The sequence below is a fragment of the Biomphalaria glabrata genome, chromosome 2 (genome assembly GCF_947242115.1).
Source record: "Biomphalaria glabrata chromosome 2, xgBioGlab47.1, whole genome shotgun sequence".
Lineage (NCBI taxonomy): Eukaryota > Metazoa > Mollusca > Gastropoda > Planorbidae > Biomphalaria > Biomphalaria glabrata.
The window spans coordinates 27,764,645-27,782,662 of record NC_074712.1 but is presented as its reverse complement, the minus strand read 5'-3'; the positions used below and the strand labels follow the sequence as shown (position 1 = coordinate 27,782,662).

The 18,018-nt window shown below is 33.5% G+C and overlaps 1 protein-coding gene across 1 annotated transcript; it reads left to right on the top strand.

Annotated features, from left to right (window-relative positions):
• The first annotated feature begins 4,567 nt into the window (after positions 1–4,567).
• On the top strand, positions 4,568–14,428 carry LOC129924669 (uncharacterized). Its single transcript, XM_056021145.1, has 5 exons — positions 4,568–4,573; positions 4,836–5,565; positions 7,300–7,315; positions 13,820–14,112; positions 14,202–14,428. The coding sequence occupies exons 1-5, from the start codon at positions 4,568–4,570 to the stop codon at positions 14,426–14,428; spliced, it is 1,272 nt and encodes a 423-aa protein (XP_055877120.1).
• Positions 14,429–18,018: the final 3,590 nt, after the last annotated feature.

Genomic DNA, 18,018 nt, shown 5'->3' with positions numbered 1-18,018 from the left:
GCTCCAGGAAGGGGGGGGTGGTCAACGGATGTTTGCCACGATAGATGGAGGGAGTGTACTCTTGTCAAGAGTCTAGTGTGACACGTGTCAAGGTGGGCATAGTAAAATGTGACATCGCTGTCTTAGGGGGTGGGGTTGGATTGAAGGAGTGGTGATGTGTTTTTAGCGCTTGAACGCTAAATTAGTAAATTGATGATTAATAGCGAGTAAATAAATTAATTAAATGCTTAGACCTGAGTGATATCTTGAGTGAGCTAAAACGGTTCGTCACAGTCTTCTACAATATTTCTGAGGTCTACTGCCTGACCATGTGATTAACACCCCACAATTCAACTGTGGACTCTTGTTTTCCCTTTGCAATATCATGAGCATAAATATACCATGTACTTCGTGCTTCCTAACTAGCACATTCACAATAGCTATAAATAATTATGTGACAGATACCCCATATATATGTATATATAATATCAGGTGACCGAGCCTCGCTCGGATGAATTATTTGTTAAGGAAGGATATATACCCGAAGTCATTTTGGAAATATTGTTGTAATTGCAAAAATAAACGATCGGGTAAAGACTATCAATCCGAAGAGTTGCTTTTTCGTTCTGTCAGTTCTCAATGTAATTGTACATGGCTATTAGAATAGAAAGTCCCTCCAATAGTAGGCCTATAGAAAACCACAGCTCACGTCTTAACGTTTTACATTGCTTCTTTCGTGTAAAACTATTGGGCTATTTTAGGCTTGTAAGAAAGTCTTTGCAGTATAACTTTTAAAATGGTTACTTTCTGACATTTAATACTGCTAACTAATATATTCATTATGGCTCTGAGACATGGACACTTTACAGAAAACAACTAAGACTTCTTGAGTGCTTTCACCAAAGATGCTTGCGCTCCATCATGGACATACGGTGGCAGGACCGCACTACAAACAGCGATGTCCTTGCCAACGCCGGTATGGACAAAACAGAAGGACTTCTTATGGTCCGACAGTTGCACTGGGTAGGGAACGTATGCCAAAGGCAGTCTTTTTTTGGTGAGCTAAAAGGTGGTCGACGTAACAGAGGCGCTCCACAGAAATACTTCAAAGATCAGCTTAGGCGTCAACTTTTCTTGGTTGACATAGAAGAGAGCACCTGGTTGTATGCGGCCTCCGAACGAGACAGCTGGAGGTTTCTCACGAAAACCGCGGCAAACACATTTGAGACCAAAAGAAAATCTACTGCTGAGAACAAACGCAGACGGCGAAAAGAAAATCTAAATCGACCACCTGCGGACAATGATTATGCTTGCCCTGAATGGGGCAAAATATGTAGGTCACAGTTGGGGCAGCGCAGCCACGGAAAATACTGCATGCCTCACCAATCTTCGGGTTCAAAGTTAATACCATTTTGCAAGAATATCGCTGTTTGTATTGTGGTCTTTGGTGAAGTCGTTCAAAAAATCATTGGCCACATTGGGAAAACTCGAGATCGACCGTTTTATCGGTTTGAAAATGCCTACTTATCGCAAAATTAATATTGGATATAATGTTTTATGAATGAAAATTTTCCATGACGTAAACGGGAAAAACGCTGCTCACATCACTAGGCTTACCGCAGTATACTAAAATATTTCTTTGCAAACAATAACGAATTCTAAAGGATCAATAGACCTAAACATTTGCGCACCATCTTACTGTAGATTGATTTATTATAGAACTATGAAAGAAAAGTAATGAAATTAAATGTGCCGATATATGATTAGTTATTGTGTTTTAAGTGTTTAATTAGTTGTTTACACTTTAATTGTGTAGAGCGGTGTAGATACCTTTTACTTTGTTTTTTATTTAGCTGGTGACCTCCAGCTGTCTCGTTCTGAGGTTGCATGCAACCATGTGCTCTCTTCTATGTCAATTAAGTCAAGTTTGCGCCATAAGCTGTTCTTTTAAGCGTTTCGGTGTTACGTCGACCACTTTTTAGCTCACCAAAAAAGACTGCCTTTGGCATGCGTTCGTTTGAGATTCGTCTCCCATACAGGATACTGTTCTGTCCAGAGTAACTGTCGGAATTAAAGAATTCCCTCTATACAAAGGCCGCGGATACACATTTAAGACCAAAAGAAAATTTGCTGCCGAGGACAGACGCAGACGCTAAAAGAAAATCTTAATCGAGCACCGCGGACAATGGTTATGCTTGCCCTGGATGTGGCAAGATATGTAGGTCACAGCTGCAATCCTCATTAATTTTCGGACTCTAAGACAAGCCTTATTATTATTATTATTATTTTGCTGGTGAATTATTACCATGAGTTCATGCTTCGGTGTCTACTGTGCCGTACCAAAACAAAGGAAATGGTCATAACACAGCTTCTCTACACCCTACTTGCTCACACTAAACATGATATCCATCTAGCGGTCAACGAGTTTGCGTACGCTGCAGCCTCTTTTGATTTAACTATAAACCTCGGTAAAAAGCTTGGAGTTAGTGCGTGTTGGAAGGCCCAGGAGAGATCTGAATGAAGGGATGTGTAAAAGCAGGCCATAGGACCACTGGGATGGATGGATGGCAAAGTCGGTATGAACTTCTTACAGTCCAACAGTCAGGCTGGGCAGGGCACGTATGCCGTATGAGGGACGAACATATTGTTCGGCGTAACAGAGGTGCCCCACGGAAACGTTTCTTTAGAAAACTAATGCAATGATTTAAGTCTATTAAGAAAAAATGCGCCATTTTACTTTGTCACTAAACATACCCTATAACGTAGAGAAGTTACACTGCAAAGACCTTCTTCCAAGCCAATAAAAGTAAGCCTACAATAGATTTACACAAAAGATGGATTGTAAAACTATAAGACGGACGTGATCTGTAGTTTGTCTAGACTGTAGGTGGACTTAAAAGACTTTCAATTTAATCGACATGTACAATTACATTTAGAACTAACAGAACACTAAAACAACTCTTCAGATTAGTAGTCTTTATCCGATCGTTCATTTTCGTAATAACAAGAATATTCCCAAAATGACTTCGGGTATATAACCTTCCGAAATTATATAACCGAGCGAACTTCGGCCACCTGGTACAAAAATATTCTCAAAATGACTTCGGGTATATATCCTTCCTTAACAAATTATTCATCCGAGCGAGGCTCGGTCACCTGATATTATATATATATATATATACTAGCCGGAAAGGATTTGCGGCATGCAGGACCAATAAAAATAATAACAAATCTTATAAGTAAACTTTTCTCTAAATTTCTTAAAGTAAAATGTTTAAAGTTCATAAGAAACAAGTAAAATATGTAAACAAATCATAAAAAAGCTAAGGCTCATGCCGAATGTTCGGCCATTTTTCACTATCACCCATAGGCCTACTACTGTGAACCTTTGTTACAGAAACCACAATAAAATCAGCAATATGTTACATGCGTTCTTGCACAATAAAAGAAAATATGATTTGCATGTGTGTGTTTGTGTGTGCACTAGCGGATCTAGAACTATTACAATAAGAGCAGTGTTTCTTAAACTTCGGGGGAAAAAACAGTTACTTTGGTGGCTCTTCCTTTGACATCAAGTGGAAGCACTGAAAGCCAAGCGTTTTCTTGCATTCTTCACTTTTGAAACGCATTTTCCTGACATCTAAAATCATTATTTATCCAATCAAAAACGCAGGTAAAATTAAGTACACCTATTTGTGCTTTGAAAAGAAAAGATACCCCATAGATTTAAATAATGGCTTTGAGAATCGCCGTTGAAAAAAGAAATGTCTTCAATAAAGAATATTTGACAAGTGATTTATTGTATTCAAGACGACTGTTTGTTGCATCGTTTTGTTAAATAACAAAAATTAAAAGCTATGGAAAAAAAAACATTTGTAAGAGGGAGAACAAAGTAATAAGATCAGTTTGATTATACTCATTTTTTTTTTATTTTTAGGATTTAAGTATAAATTGTGAGTTATAGTCATATATTTATTTATACAATAGAAAAATCTTAGATTGAGTAAAGGTTGGGAAAGTCAAATAGGAAAATATATTTGGTTGAAAAATTTTGTGTGTTCAGAACTCATCTGAATTTTCTAAAACAAACTCTATCTTTACATAATTATGACGACTTCATGCGCTATTGCATACACTCTGTTGCCATATTTAACTCATCTGTTGTAAAATGTCATGTTTTCGTCGATAAAGGGGTGAAAACAATTAATCATGTACTAGTTCTCTCTCTTTTTCATAATCATTTATTAATTAATTTTTCCTAATGATTGCATTTGGGGCATTTAAAGAGAGTTGGGCGACTCAATAAAAGAACTTAATTTATAAAATATAAAACTAGTATTAGTAACTTATTTTTGGAAAAATAAATAGTTTCATCACTAAAATTCATAAGCATTGGTCTGTCTGGTGGGGAGGGGGTGATTGGGCTGATTGCATCCACCGCCTCCCCTTCAATTGGTGCATCCTTCAGACATTTAGCGACAGGCTTTGGCTTATTTTATAGGCTAAGGATGATATGTTGCCTTTATAAACTGAACGGTTCTTTAGACCACTAAAACACATCTTCAAACACAATCCATTTTTAATAAATATGAAGGTTAGTAATGCATAATGACATCACTATACATTATATATCTATATCTGCATCTTGTGGTATCATGCCTTAAATTTGTGTAACAATACAATTATCATGACCGTTTCCTATTGGGGAGCTACGATTGTGGTTGTTTATAGTTTAAGCTTCAAAATTTCAAATTTTCCCCTTTTTACTAGCGTAAGCAAACCACTTTTGTGTCGCATCTGAGTTTCTGTTTTTACAAACTCTATTTGTAATCTTCACTTCATTCTTCTGTTTCCAGATAAGAAAAGATGTTTCCAACATTAACGATGGCTACTCTTATCAACTTGGTGTTACTCAGAAAGTCAACATAAGTCTTACTGACACCGAAATTCCTGTTTTATGGATAAACATTGAAATGTTAGCTTCATATTTACTAACTAGAGATGCCTTTGAGAACATGGCTCTGGACATTTTCTTTGGAAACAGATTGAAGAATGAAGAGAAAATGTTCAACTATTACAAAATTTTAGTAGATAGATATGACATCTCTTGCACTTGGTCAAACAAGTTGTTATCATTGCGCCGCTATGAGTCATTGTTATGGTCAAAATACTATTATATACAATGTGCTAACAATGTAATTCTTTCACCAACATTAACTTGTCAATATCTGATATTTAAAAGAACAAACTTTACTTTAGTTTGGACGACAACCAATGGAGTGAAATACGTAATAGTGATTCTAGATGTTGGTGGGGCCAAGCTTAAAATTTCCAGCCTGTCTGATATGAATAGCATGGAACTAACTGAATCCAAAGAATTATATATATGTGTTAAGATGTTAAAGGAATACTTTAATACATCCAAATCAACTGATAAAGGAATACCAATGTACAAAACATTAAATGTTTTAACATATATTTGTATAAGCGCCTCAGAGTTATGTCTCGTGTTAACGCTAGTTACGTACCTTGTTTTTCCTGAACTGAGAACTGTTCCAGGCATCAACAACATGTTCCTGAGTTTAAGTCTACTTCTTGCACAGATGGTGCTGGTTACAGCTTCTAACATGTAAGTAAATAAAGTAAATGAAAGAAAAGTTTGGTCCAAAAGTTTTTAAAACTATCAAAAGTAATGTGAAAGTCGCTTTTAGTTCTTTGTATCTATCCCTTCATCAAATCTGACTAGATCTCAAAAACTTAAAAAAAAGTATTTGAAAATCCGATTTTACGATATTTTTGCAGCTTGCAAAATTCTTGCGTACGGGTACTTTTTTTTTCTGAAAATGGGATGTTTAATTGTTTAAAATATATAAGCCATTTTTCGTAGAAATACATTTTTTTTTGAAAAGGTAAGTCTTTAGAACAGATTAAAGAGCTTTATAAAATCTTTTATAAGAATTTCTGATTTGATAAATCTTGTTTAGAGCGTATTGATACTTGACTTTTTCGGAAGCTACGATATATATAAACAAAACACAAATAATAACTATCAAAGGCTAATTAATACATATTTTCTACATTAACGATGTTATTTAGTTGCACATTCTTAAGTGTGTTTTTATCTACGATTCAATATAGTTTTAATCTATAAAAGAAATTTTTTATTATTGCGCAGCCTTGTCGGTCAATTTGTGGTTCATGGAAATTAGCTATAGATCTACGGTTACGTTAATTAATAAATTAGAAACCATTTTTTTAAATGAATAAACAATACTCCTGAAAGTAAAAAAAAAATATCAAGCGTTCTAGAGAAGGGGCATGATGTTAATGTAACAATCTCGATCTAGATTAATTGGGCTGTGATTATTTTTTTAGAAAAGGTAAGTCTTTAAAATAGATTTTTGCGGCCCCCTAAAGGGGAAAAGACGCTTTAAGTTTTGTGTGGCTTGTCTGTTCGTCTGTCTGTCGTCCCGTTTAGATCTCGTGTACTAGAAAAGATAGTGAAAATTCGACATCACAGTTTTTAGACAATTAAAGTTCTGATGCAACGACTACTTTTTTTCTTTTTTGAAAGCGAAAAATCTAATTTTTAAAATCACTTTTACAACTATTCACTATTAATAGTAACAAACGTTTGAGTCACTTTGTTAGGGAAGGCGATTATTTACCATAATTATAACACATTTATGCAAACGGTTGTAGATTTTATTTTACAAAAATGTATTATTTTATTTTTATTGTTTAGTTATGTAAGTACTATATTTACACAAAAAAATTGTTTACTATTTTTAAAAGAGAAAAAATCTATTTAGTATGCATATAAGTCAGACATAATTTAAAACAACAATTAATCAGTAGTTTTTCCTATTATCGCATGAATTGCATTGTACCTACAGGCACTATAGAACACCTAACCAAAGAAAAAAAAAGATTTTTTTTACGGAAATTAGTATTTTTGAGGATTATGAGACTGGCCCTTTACAAAACAATTAGATCAATTACATATTAATTATAAGACATCAGTGAGGCCAGATTCACATCTAACTTCACATTCACTTTTACCTATCCTTTGGTGTGCTGGACCGCTGGGGCCTCACACGAGATCTGTTAAACTTTTTTCTCCATTATTTTCTGTCAATTGTCTTTGATAGTATTTCATTATGATAATATTGAAACCTGTCTTTTATCGGCCGGGTGGACCACTTCGGAGGCAAATTTTAAGTTTGTGTTTCCACACAAACTGTCTCTATAACCTTGTTTTATTCATTTTCAATGATACTTATTAAAAAATACAATAATTTGTTGACTTTCTGAAGAGAGATGTGATAGTTACCAAGTTAACAATAAAGACTAATTGAAAACTATCTTTAATATTGTCTATTATTTTGTACCTTAATTTAAGGAAAAAAAACGAACTGCCCAATGATAAGAAATATTCAAGCCAAGCTCTATGTAATATCGCAACAAAATGACAACAGATATAAACAGGCATAATCATAAAACTTTAATAATGTGAGCCACATTTAGATTCTAAACGATCCCTTATACAACTTAAAATATAAAATGTTTGTGATTATTTATTGATATTATCTTTACATTGACATCGAGATAAAATACTTGACAGTTAATTATTCTTAATGAAATAAAAATGCAATTTTTTTTTATTATCTATGACTTCAATCTACCTGATATATATTGGAAAACATTAACCATAGATTAACACTAAAACATTAAGGATATTAATGAGCTTTTCATAGAAACTTTACACAACTTAAGTTTAGATCAAATTAAAAAACAAAAACTAGATAAACAACACATTAGATATCAACTATCAATGACTAATTAATAACAGATCTAAATTAGTACTAGATTATGATATTATCCCTGGTATATCGGAGCATGATATCGTTAAAATTCACATTCAGATAAAAGCAGTAGTCAATATAAAACATTCGTTAACATAGATGCATGACGCGTAGGACGTAATCATCTATTTTGAAGTAACGTCTATAATGTATATAAAAAAAGACAAGATATACCTTGATTTAGAACTGTTACGATCTAGTCTAGATCTAGATCTCTTTCTAGATCCAGATCTAATCTAATGTTAGTAAAGCTTCGATATTCTTTCAATAAAATTAAAGCAATCTTAAATTTACTCGTACAATTTCGGAACACTATGGATGACTACGCCAGTTTTTTTTTCTTAGTCAAGCTAAATTTACATTTATTTGTTTTTACTTTGAAAAATTATAATGGTCAAACTAGACTTTTCCTCATGTATCCAACGAGCTAGTAATTTATTATCTGTTAGATTTTAAGAAAAATCGTTAGATGCTTTTTTGAGATTAATTATCTTGGCTTCTGTACCCAGGTTTTTGCAGGATCTAGGTTCCTACATCTAGTTTCCATGAAGGAGTGAATTGAAAAGAGGAATTGTAAAAAATGCGTGATTTGTACATGCAATTTTCATTCTAACCATATTAGATTAAAATTTGATAATAGATCTTTGGGCTTTAATTATATGTGATATAATTCAGAAAAGCAATTGAAAGCACATGTTTGACTTTTTTCTATTCCATAAATATTTCATACGCCATGTTTCTCAAACCAATCAGATCTCCTAGCAAGGAATCGAGGTACATTATGAAACCAATCAGATCTCCGAGCAAGGAATCGAGGTACATTATAAAACCAATCGTTCTAGCTCACGTGATAGAGAGACTATCTCTTATATTGTACCGCAGTTGGCTTTGTTACTATCTTTGTAAACATGTTTCCATTAAGAGTAACTGGTGAAATTCATCAAGCTTGATTATCTGAGAAATTATTAATTGCGCGACGAATCGAGGAACTTATTGATAATTTTATTTGTAGACTCTCTAACAAGAAAGTCAATTATTATTAATTTCAGAATAGAGAATTCATTTAATCTTATGGCGTTTATTAATTTTCAACTTGATAAAATGTTTTTTATTTATTTAAAAAAAATTACCTATCACCGATAAATAACTTTTGAAACTTTTTCTTAAGAAAATGAAATGTAATATAGCTCAGAAGATGTAACACTTACTGCATAATAAAAAAAAATCCTGAAAAATCTGTTATGGTTAATGAGATCTTTTCCAAGATTTAGGAATAAAATTAAATATAATATAATTTAAAAGGCAATTTTAAAACAATCATACAGCGTTAATATGTTTTCATTTTTTTTTATATCTCGAAGAATCATTATTCAATAATGATTTTTTTGGTGACGTTTAGGCAATAAAATTAAAGTAATTTGATGCATTTACTAAAAATCCAAAACAACCTGCCATTAATAATGAAAGTAAACTCTTGCTACGTTTTGGAAACTAAATTAAGCAGATCAGAAATCAAAGTAGCAATTTCGAAACATTATTTAGAGTTAATTGCTTTTAATTTTAAAAAATCAGGAAATACCTAATATAGATAATTAAACTTATAAGACTTAGAATTAAATGTAAATCAGGTTAGGAGATCAATTTGAAACAGTCTATTGACGTTCATTTTGTTTTCATAAAAAAATCTTGTTACAATAATTAGATTTTGATAAAATGTTTCGGCATCCAATTCAATGTATCATACGTTAGAAGAGCGATTTAAATGAATCATTTGACGTTTCTTTGATTTTCATTAGAAATGAGGAACAACCTATTATTGTTTCAATGACTTAACTGTTTAAAATTTAGCTTTTGTGATATGAAAGGAGAGTAACCCGTGAGGGATTTTGGGCACGCATGGCCTAAATTGTGCCGATGTGCCAAAAACCCAAAATACAAATACCTATTATCGATCAGATTTTTTTCGACGATTTAGTCAAAAAAAAAGATTTTTAACAATCATTTAGCGTTATTAACTTTTTATAAACGTCATGAAGTAACTGCAATCAATAACGAGTTTTTATTTGCAACCTTTTTGGCAAGAAAACCCAAATATAAATTAAAGAGCTATATCAAGCTTCCTTTGCTTTTAATAAAAATCCGGAACAACCTTTTATTGAAATAAAATTTTTACTAGGTTTTGGCAGAAAATCATTGTAACAAAAGTGAAAATAGCAATTTCAAACTAATATTTGGGATTAATATGTTGTTTTTTTAATTCCGTAATATAAGCTAGTAAAATGAATTCCAACAATCATTTAAGTAAATTCCCTTTTTTGAAAAAAAATCCTTAACACCTATTATCAATGATATTTCGGGTGATTTTGCAAGAAAATTAAATGTTATTTATGTCAGATGAGCGTAATTAAACAATAATATAGCGTTAATATATTTTTAAAAAACTGGAACAAAGTGATATTAAAAATGAAATTTGTTTACATTTTGGAAAAAAAAATTCTATATAAAATAAGTCAGATAAGCGATCTCAATTTATCATTTAACTGTTTTTTTAACTTAAAAATTCTTGAAAAGCATATTATCGATATATTAATTATATTACATAATTCGTTTTTGGCCTAACAGTGAGATCAGATACATTTTCTTTTGTGTATGTATGGGCTATAGACATGACAGGTAAAATAGACAGACACATCACATTCAAGCAATAGTGGCCTTTACACTTACGTTACCCCTTAAAAAAACAAAGAAATAAAATAATCTCTGATTATTAAAACGTATTGTAACAAATAGAGTAGACGGTGGTCCGAGCGGAAGGCTACTGCGCTAAACTTGCTGGAAAAAAATGTGCATGATATTAACATACAAAATACATATTTAGCGTTTATGAACAAAAATAAATATTTTCTGTTCACTTTTAGTAGTTTTTTTATTAAAAATACTCAATGAATTATTATTCATATTTAATGTTAAACTTTTTATTTTACGTTTTACAAATGTATGTAAATAACGTTACTTGAAATAAATAATACTTCTTTACGAACCTAATAATCTTCCTTAAACGTATGTATTGTTTTATAAGTGAAGTAGTTTTATGAAAAGAATATGGCTTACATATTTTAAAACAAAAAAACAACAACTAAACAGTTGCTTTTAAAAACTAAATGTAGTCGTTGCACTAAAACTTTGCAAGCTGCAAAATATCGTAAGACTGGATTTTAATCCCTGTTTTAAATTTTTGAGACATAAGTGTGAAGGACGGACTGACGGACATACCAACCTGACGAATCTAATAGTGGCTTTTGTCATTTCAATCGCTGCTAATGATATGCAGTTCTAAACATTGTAAAGACTTATTAGACTGATATTTCAAATTGGGTCATTTTTTGACATATATATTTAATAGCAATGGTTATTCTTGCCCTAGATGTGGCAAAAGATGTAGGTCACAGCTGAAGCTGCGTATCTACGGGGAATACTGCATTCCTTTCTTCATTAATCTTCGGACTCGAAGACAAACCGTATTAATATTATGTATATTGTAAAAAAAAAAATAGGTGTCGGCACTCTGTGATGGCTTGCCTAGCTTGTAACTTCTAATTAATAATAAAATACATGAAAAAAAATATTTATTTCCCACATTGAAAATAGTGCCGGTACGCCGGTGCGTAACATCACAAAAAAGTACTCTGAGTCCACCCAACACTAATGGGTACCTGACATTAGTCGTGGAAAAAGTAAAGGCGGTTAGTCGTTGTGCTGACTACATGACACCCTCGATAATAGTGTGTCACAGATGTGACAAGTTGGATTGAAATTTGGCCGTTTTGTGTGTCTAGGGGATTTTATGGTTTGAGAACCCACACTTGCACATAAAAACTACAGGCAGAGCGTTAAAATGCAGGCAAAAAATACTATATTTAGATGTAAAAATATGTACAGTTAATTATACAAAGGATAATTAAAAGGTAAACTGTACAGTTGCTAGGATAGGATCTAGCGTATTTACATGTAAGGGTCTATCATCATTAGATTTGGGAACCAAGTGGTCTGAGTGTCATTAGGCTGGTTTCTTAGCTTTTGGTCCGGTGCTGCACTGGTGAGACGGGTGTGGCTGGTACTGATGCTGTCTGCTGGTGGGCTTGCGTAGTGGATCCAGGCTCCGGTTGCAGAGCTAAGCTGCGTCTACCATTCAGTCAAGCAAGTAACGAGTGTGTGGCTAGCGTTGTTACTTGGACTCTTGAAGGATGAGTAGGACTGATGTCTGCAGATCTGGTGCCAACAAATCTGCTATCAGCTTTAGGTTGCTAAGATTTCAGGCGCATGTTGCCTATAAATAAAAGCTGCAACGATATGATGTGATAATCGGCTTAGCAATAATGATAACACTGGGAGGTAGATTCCTTTCTGTGATGGACATCTTCAGACTGATGTAGAGAAACTATAAGCTAGTTTCATAAATATAAAAGGGAACTAACAAATGAATATAGTGTCCTATCAAGGGAGATAACAATAATAATGGGGACTCCCATAAAGGGAAATAACAAAGAGTAATAAGTGATAAGTAATATAAGTGATGTTCACCAGTCACGGTGAATAGAGTGTACATGCATCGCTTAGATAAATGAGATGAAAGGGGAAGGGGAGATCATCGTCTGATACTCGCCCATGCTCTCACATACGTAAAAATAGAGCAGAAGTAAAAACATACTCAGTAATAAGACATGTTTACAGAAATGTTTTCATAATTCCCTGCCAAGGAATTAATCAATGATTATGTATTGAAGGCTCGTGCTGAGCGCCAATATATCAGAGTTAACTTAATAATAGTTAAAGAGCTAAATACATCTGGTAAGAATTGTTAATAAAATCTAGTCCAGACGGCTTGAACATTTAGCCACAAAAGTCATGATATAAAATATAAGTTTACAGTAATCTACTTTCATTATCCATGATAAGAATGCACAAATATGTACACAAATAATGTAGTAATAAATGCAAACACTTACTTATTACTAAGTAAAATGGTTCTCAAGCACTTAACTAAGTTACATACCACCAATCCAAAGTGAAATAAGGGAATGAAAATAGTCCAGAGCTCAAACAAGAGATAGATATGCCCCTGTCAGCTCTCCAGCGAGAATGAGATAGGACGATGAAGTTTTGTCCATATACACGTGGAGAGGGGGTGAGGCGGGAGATAAGTGCAAAGGTGGTCTAGACTATCCGGCGTCTTTGCCAAAGAGATCCTCGCTTGACCGTGACGTGTTTCTGGGAGAAAGACACCGCGCGAAGGCGCGAGTTAAAATTCCAGGGAGTTCGCCCAGGTGGTCATAGAATATAAATGGGAGATTTTCAGAGCTCGGCCTGATCAAGGGAGATTACACCTTGATAATGGCTAGTGCTAGACGAACAGCGTTGCCCGAGGCGTTGAGTTGAATGGGCACTTTGAAGTGACCAGCCGCTCCCGGAAGGGGGGGGGTGAACGGATGTTTGCCAAGATAGGAAAAGGGGAGCCTACTCTTGTCTAGAGTCTAATGTGGCACGTGTCAAGGTGGGGATGGTAAAACGTGACATCGATGCCAAAGGGGGTGGTGTTAGATTGGAGGGGTGGTAGCTGTGTTTTTAGCGCTTGATCGCTAAATTAGTAAAATTGATGATCAATAGCGTGTAAATAAATTAATTAAATGCTTAGACCTGAGTGATATCTTGAGTGAGCTAAAACGGTTCCTCACAACAGAATTAGATGCACAATAGATAGCAAGGTCTAAAAGGAGAACTTTACTTATATATATATATATATGTGTGTGTGTGTGTGTTATGCAAACTGGATGTTATGCCAAGTTTTCATACAGTATTTTAGCATGTGAGTTGATATGATATGAACACAAATTCACAACTATTTTTTTAAATTCCGAAACCACGCACATATACAAATCTTCTGCCTAAATTTAATCAATTAATTTTTTTTTAAACAGAACTGGGCCCAGTACTCTATGTACTTGTATAGGTATTTTGACACATTTTTCGTGGCTTTGGCACTTCACTTGGAGTTTTCTGTGTAGTCTTCACATGTTTAGAGTGTTTACCTCCAAGGTTCCAAGTCGTTCAAGAAATAATGGACTATGTGCTCATATCTTCAAACAGATACTTTTATCGTTAATAAGTCCTGTTTTAATTGTCACTGTGGTCTTGATCACGTCACATTTTATGTCAAACAGCCTTGGCTATGGCCGACATTTGTGTTACTTGGACTCAGCTCTTCTCATAGGTCTGTATTATTTCAGTGTCCTTGGTTTTCATTGCATTGTCTTGTTTATTCTAAAGAACTTGTATTATTTAAATTATTTCTATCTTCAGGTGTCTCCACGGTCTTTCCAATCTGTTTGGTTTCCTTGTGTAATTTAACGTTTCTGGGACTAACAGTTGCCAGTATTCACAGGGTCGATTCGCTAGTTACTTTTGATTTTGTCAAGAAAACTCAGTACAACAGCTGTATACTTTACGCAAAGTTGTCTTCAGTGACTGGAATCTACTGGATCGTGACCATTGTGGCTGAGGCTTTAGATAATGATGTTCTAAGGTGAGATTGTATAAGTATAAATGTATTAATAACTCATTTTCTATGCTATAGTATTCTCAATTCGCTCTGGTCAAATCTCGTTTGGAACTGTTGGGGGCGGGAGAATCTGGTTAAAGGTATCTTCATAGACTCTAGTGGTTTACGGTTGTCAGGACAGGGTGATGATAACTATATATTTATGTCTCCTGGAGACTTTAAAGAAGGATGAGGTATTTGAGTTTTATGCTGAAAAGTCATTTTTACAAAGCTTATATTAACTCTTTCTGCCCTGTCTGGTAAAAGATTTGTACACGTTATTTCTCCCACATCCAATCTCAGATCAATCGGAAATAAAAAAAAATCAACCAATAAGTTAATTAAATATTGATAATTAGTTATTTTGTATGGTATCTAAAACAATGGAAAGAAATGTTACTTCAATGATAACAGGGTTGAATTACTCCCTTATATTGTTTCTAGAAAGAAAAGTTGTAAATAACTATAAATAACTATAAAACCTATTTTTATAAGCAGCTCTCTGGCACAATTGTTACCATATTGTATTTAGGAGGCCTTAGACCTTGAGGTCGCTCAAATTTTAAAATCTTTTTAAAATAGATACATTTAAAAGTGATTAGCCAGATACCCAATACCCTTTTCCAACTGGTCTAGACAAGTGAAAGAATCATAGCGTATAGAGAAAGCTAAAAGCATGAAATCGGGCTAAACAAAAACAATTTGTAAAAATAATTCAAATCACACATTTTAGTATTGGTAGTCTATATATATTACAAATGTAATGTATATAACTAAACTTAATATAAGCTTTTTTTTTTAAATAATTTTTTTTTTGCTTGTTTCATTTTACCTTTTATGGGGGGGGGGGGGGGTTGATTATTAAAATTTCATAGTGAACAGTCAATATTTTTGTTATTAAAGTTTTATCTTCTGAAATGGGAAAAGGTACAAAAGGTGCAAATATTCTGAATCATTCCTATATGTAAACAAAGCCATTTGTTCAATTCAATGTGAGTTTGGTAGAATTTAAAGAAACATCTAGAGGCAATAAAATACTTGATATTTTGGGGGATCTTTCTTGATTTGAATCAGGAACCTCTCCCAATGAAGCATCTAGACTTAAACTTGTGAATCATTTTTTCGTGAGTGGAGCAAATCAGTACATTTTTATCTTGCTATTGAGAGTATACACCAAACGACTCTTCTCTATCAGAAAGCTAAAAAAAAATTAATTGACAAAACAATAATTAAACTTTTCTATACAGCAACTATCAGTAGTCTAATTAATTTTGACATCACCTGTTCGTATGGTAACAATTCACTGGCTCAAAGACTAGATAGTAACAAAAAAAAGTAAATTTCCCCTATCAGACCTTGTCAAAAACTAGATAGACTAATTTAAAAAAAAAAGCATCGTGTATCACTCGAACACAGCTACCATCTCATGAAGGACGTTTTCAAGAAAGATGCCTTTCCAAAACACACACGATTCTTAAAGACAGCCTGCACCCATTAAACCACTGTTACGTCAGATGTGAACAAAGTGGTCGTCTCCTTTCCATTAGAACTAAAACAGAAAGATTGAAAAACTTCTTCCTCCCACTTTCGGTCAGTGTTACAAGGTCATTTGTCGTCATCGAGAAGTACATTGAAATCTAATTAATAAATCGCTGGCTGTGATTGTGTATGTGTTTCGTGAGTGAATGTTGTTCGTATTTGCATCTATATTGTTATTGCTACTGTAGTTACGATGCGGTGGTCACTTGTAGTCAAACTGAATTCCCATTAGATTAAACCAATAACAATTATTTTATCTTATCGTAACTAATAGTATAGTATATTTTATTATAGATGTGTTTTTTTTAAATAGAGATCATTTTGTGTTTTTTCGCCATTGCCAATGTTAAATATTTTGTAGAAGCTTTTTTTCTCTATCATTGTTAGCTTAAATACGATAGAATAGATACACACCAGAAGTAAGTGTCTGAAGATCATAAATGCCCAACATGTGACTTCAAATATGTATCTAGGGTTGGCCTCATACTCACTTTAGAAGTTTTAAATAAAAAAAAGTCATTTCTCGAGACATACGAGAGAGAAAAAAGAGAGGGAAAGATATATATATATATATATATATATATATATATATATATATATATATTGTTATAAACCTGGTGGTGGCACAGATGGGGGTAGTGGTGTGTGTGTAGTCAGCCGACGCAAATCGCCCCAGGCCAGCGCTAGACGAGCGGTCAACCGTGACGAGTTACGACTGTCAGCCGAGTCGAGTGTCAACATGACATTTCGGGAAGGATCGCCGACGTGAACAGAGCTCAGGAGCGTCACGAGAGTTGTAGTCATCTGAACACCCAGAAACGTCGAGCGGCGTTCTGTCCGGTTCGAGAAGGCCAGCAGGGACCCTATATAAAGAGCGAAGGTATCAGAGACCAGTCAGTCACAACTTCCCGATCTACAGTTCGTTACAACGGCTCAGTACAAGTCCGAGACGAGACAGAGAGACCAGTGCAAGAGTTGATACGGCGGAGAGATATTTGTACAGTCTTGTGTTACGTGCTGCCAATTGTACAGTATTGGCTGTTATTTATTGACATTAAACTATTACGTTATTTTCAAGCCCAGAGTTGTCAAGTTCTTTAAGTTGGTGGTGTCGTTTGGTGCAATTTGCAGAGAGCCTGGATAGTGAGATTCGTAACAATATATATATATATAATATATATATATATATATATATATATATATATATATATATATATATATATATATATATATATATATATATATATATATATGTGTGTGTGTGTGTGTGTGTGTATATGGAGATTTTTAGGTGAAGATATCACAAAATAAAATACATTTATTAAACATTTGCTTCAATGTGAACGGAACATTTCCAGGATTTATTTTCTACAATTTTTCTATTTGGTTTTGGATAATCTTAAAACCAACACAACACTAGGAAATTAATGCAAAACAATAATTACAAAAAGAAAAAACTTTAACCCCAAATCTAACTAACTCTAATGTTCTTCAATTTAAAATACAACATAGAAACACACACACATAAAACAAGGTATGTCTCATTAAAAAAAAAATAATAATAATACTTATAATGAAACCCGCTATTATAATTTTAAAAACAGAAGTCACATAGAGGACAGAGACTTCTCATCAAAAATTATCGTCACAGCAAAGACATTCTGCTAGAGATCCACTGGAAATTCACGATCTGACCGGCCAAAAAGGCAATAACACTAAAATGTCAAGAACATCGGCTTTCGGTCATAATTAATAGTGCCACCAAAAATTTTTCATTAATATCATTCGATATAGCTAGTAAATGGACATCGGTAAAATCAATAGCGACCTAATGAGTACCTAATACGATATTCATTTGAAGTTAGAAACATTTTCCTTTGGTCTATTAAAACTTATTGCAGCATAGGGATGAAAATATTAGACGTTTTCCTATTCCATTATAAAATTATATGTTTTTAGTACTCGATTTTTATCGTGATTCATTTTGTTGATGACTGTGGTTTGTAAAAAGTGAGTATTTAATGATAGTACATTAACATG

Bases quoted from the DNA above. Each gene is read 5' to 3' on its own strand.
- LOC129924669 (XM_056021145.1), top strand. The intron at 14,113-14,201 runs GTCTGTATTATT...TTCTATCTTCAG, and splicing joins GGACTCAGCTCTTCTCATAG to GTGTCTCCACGGTCTTTCCA.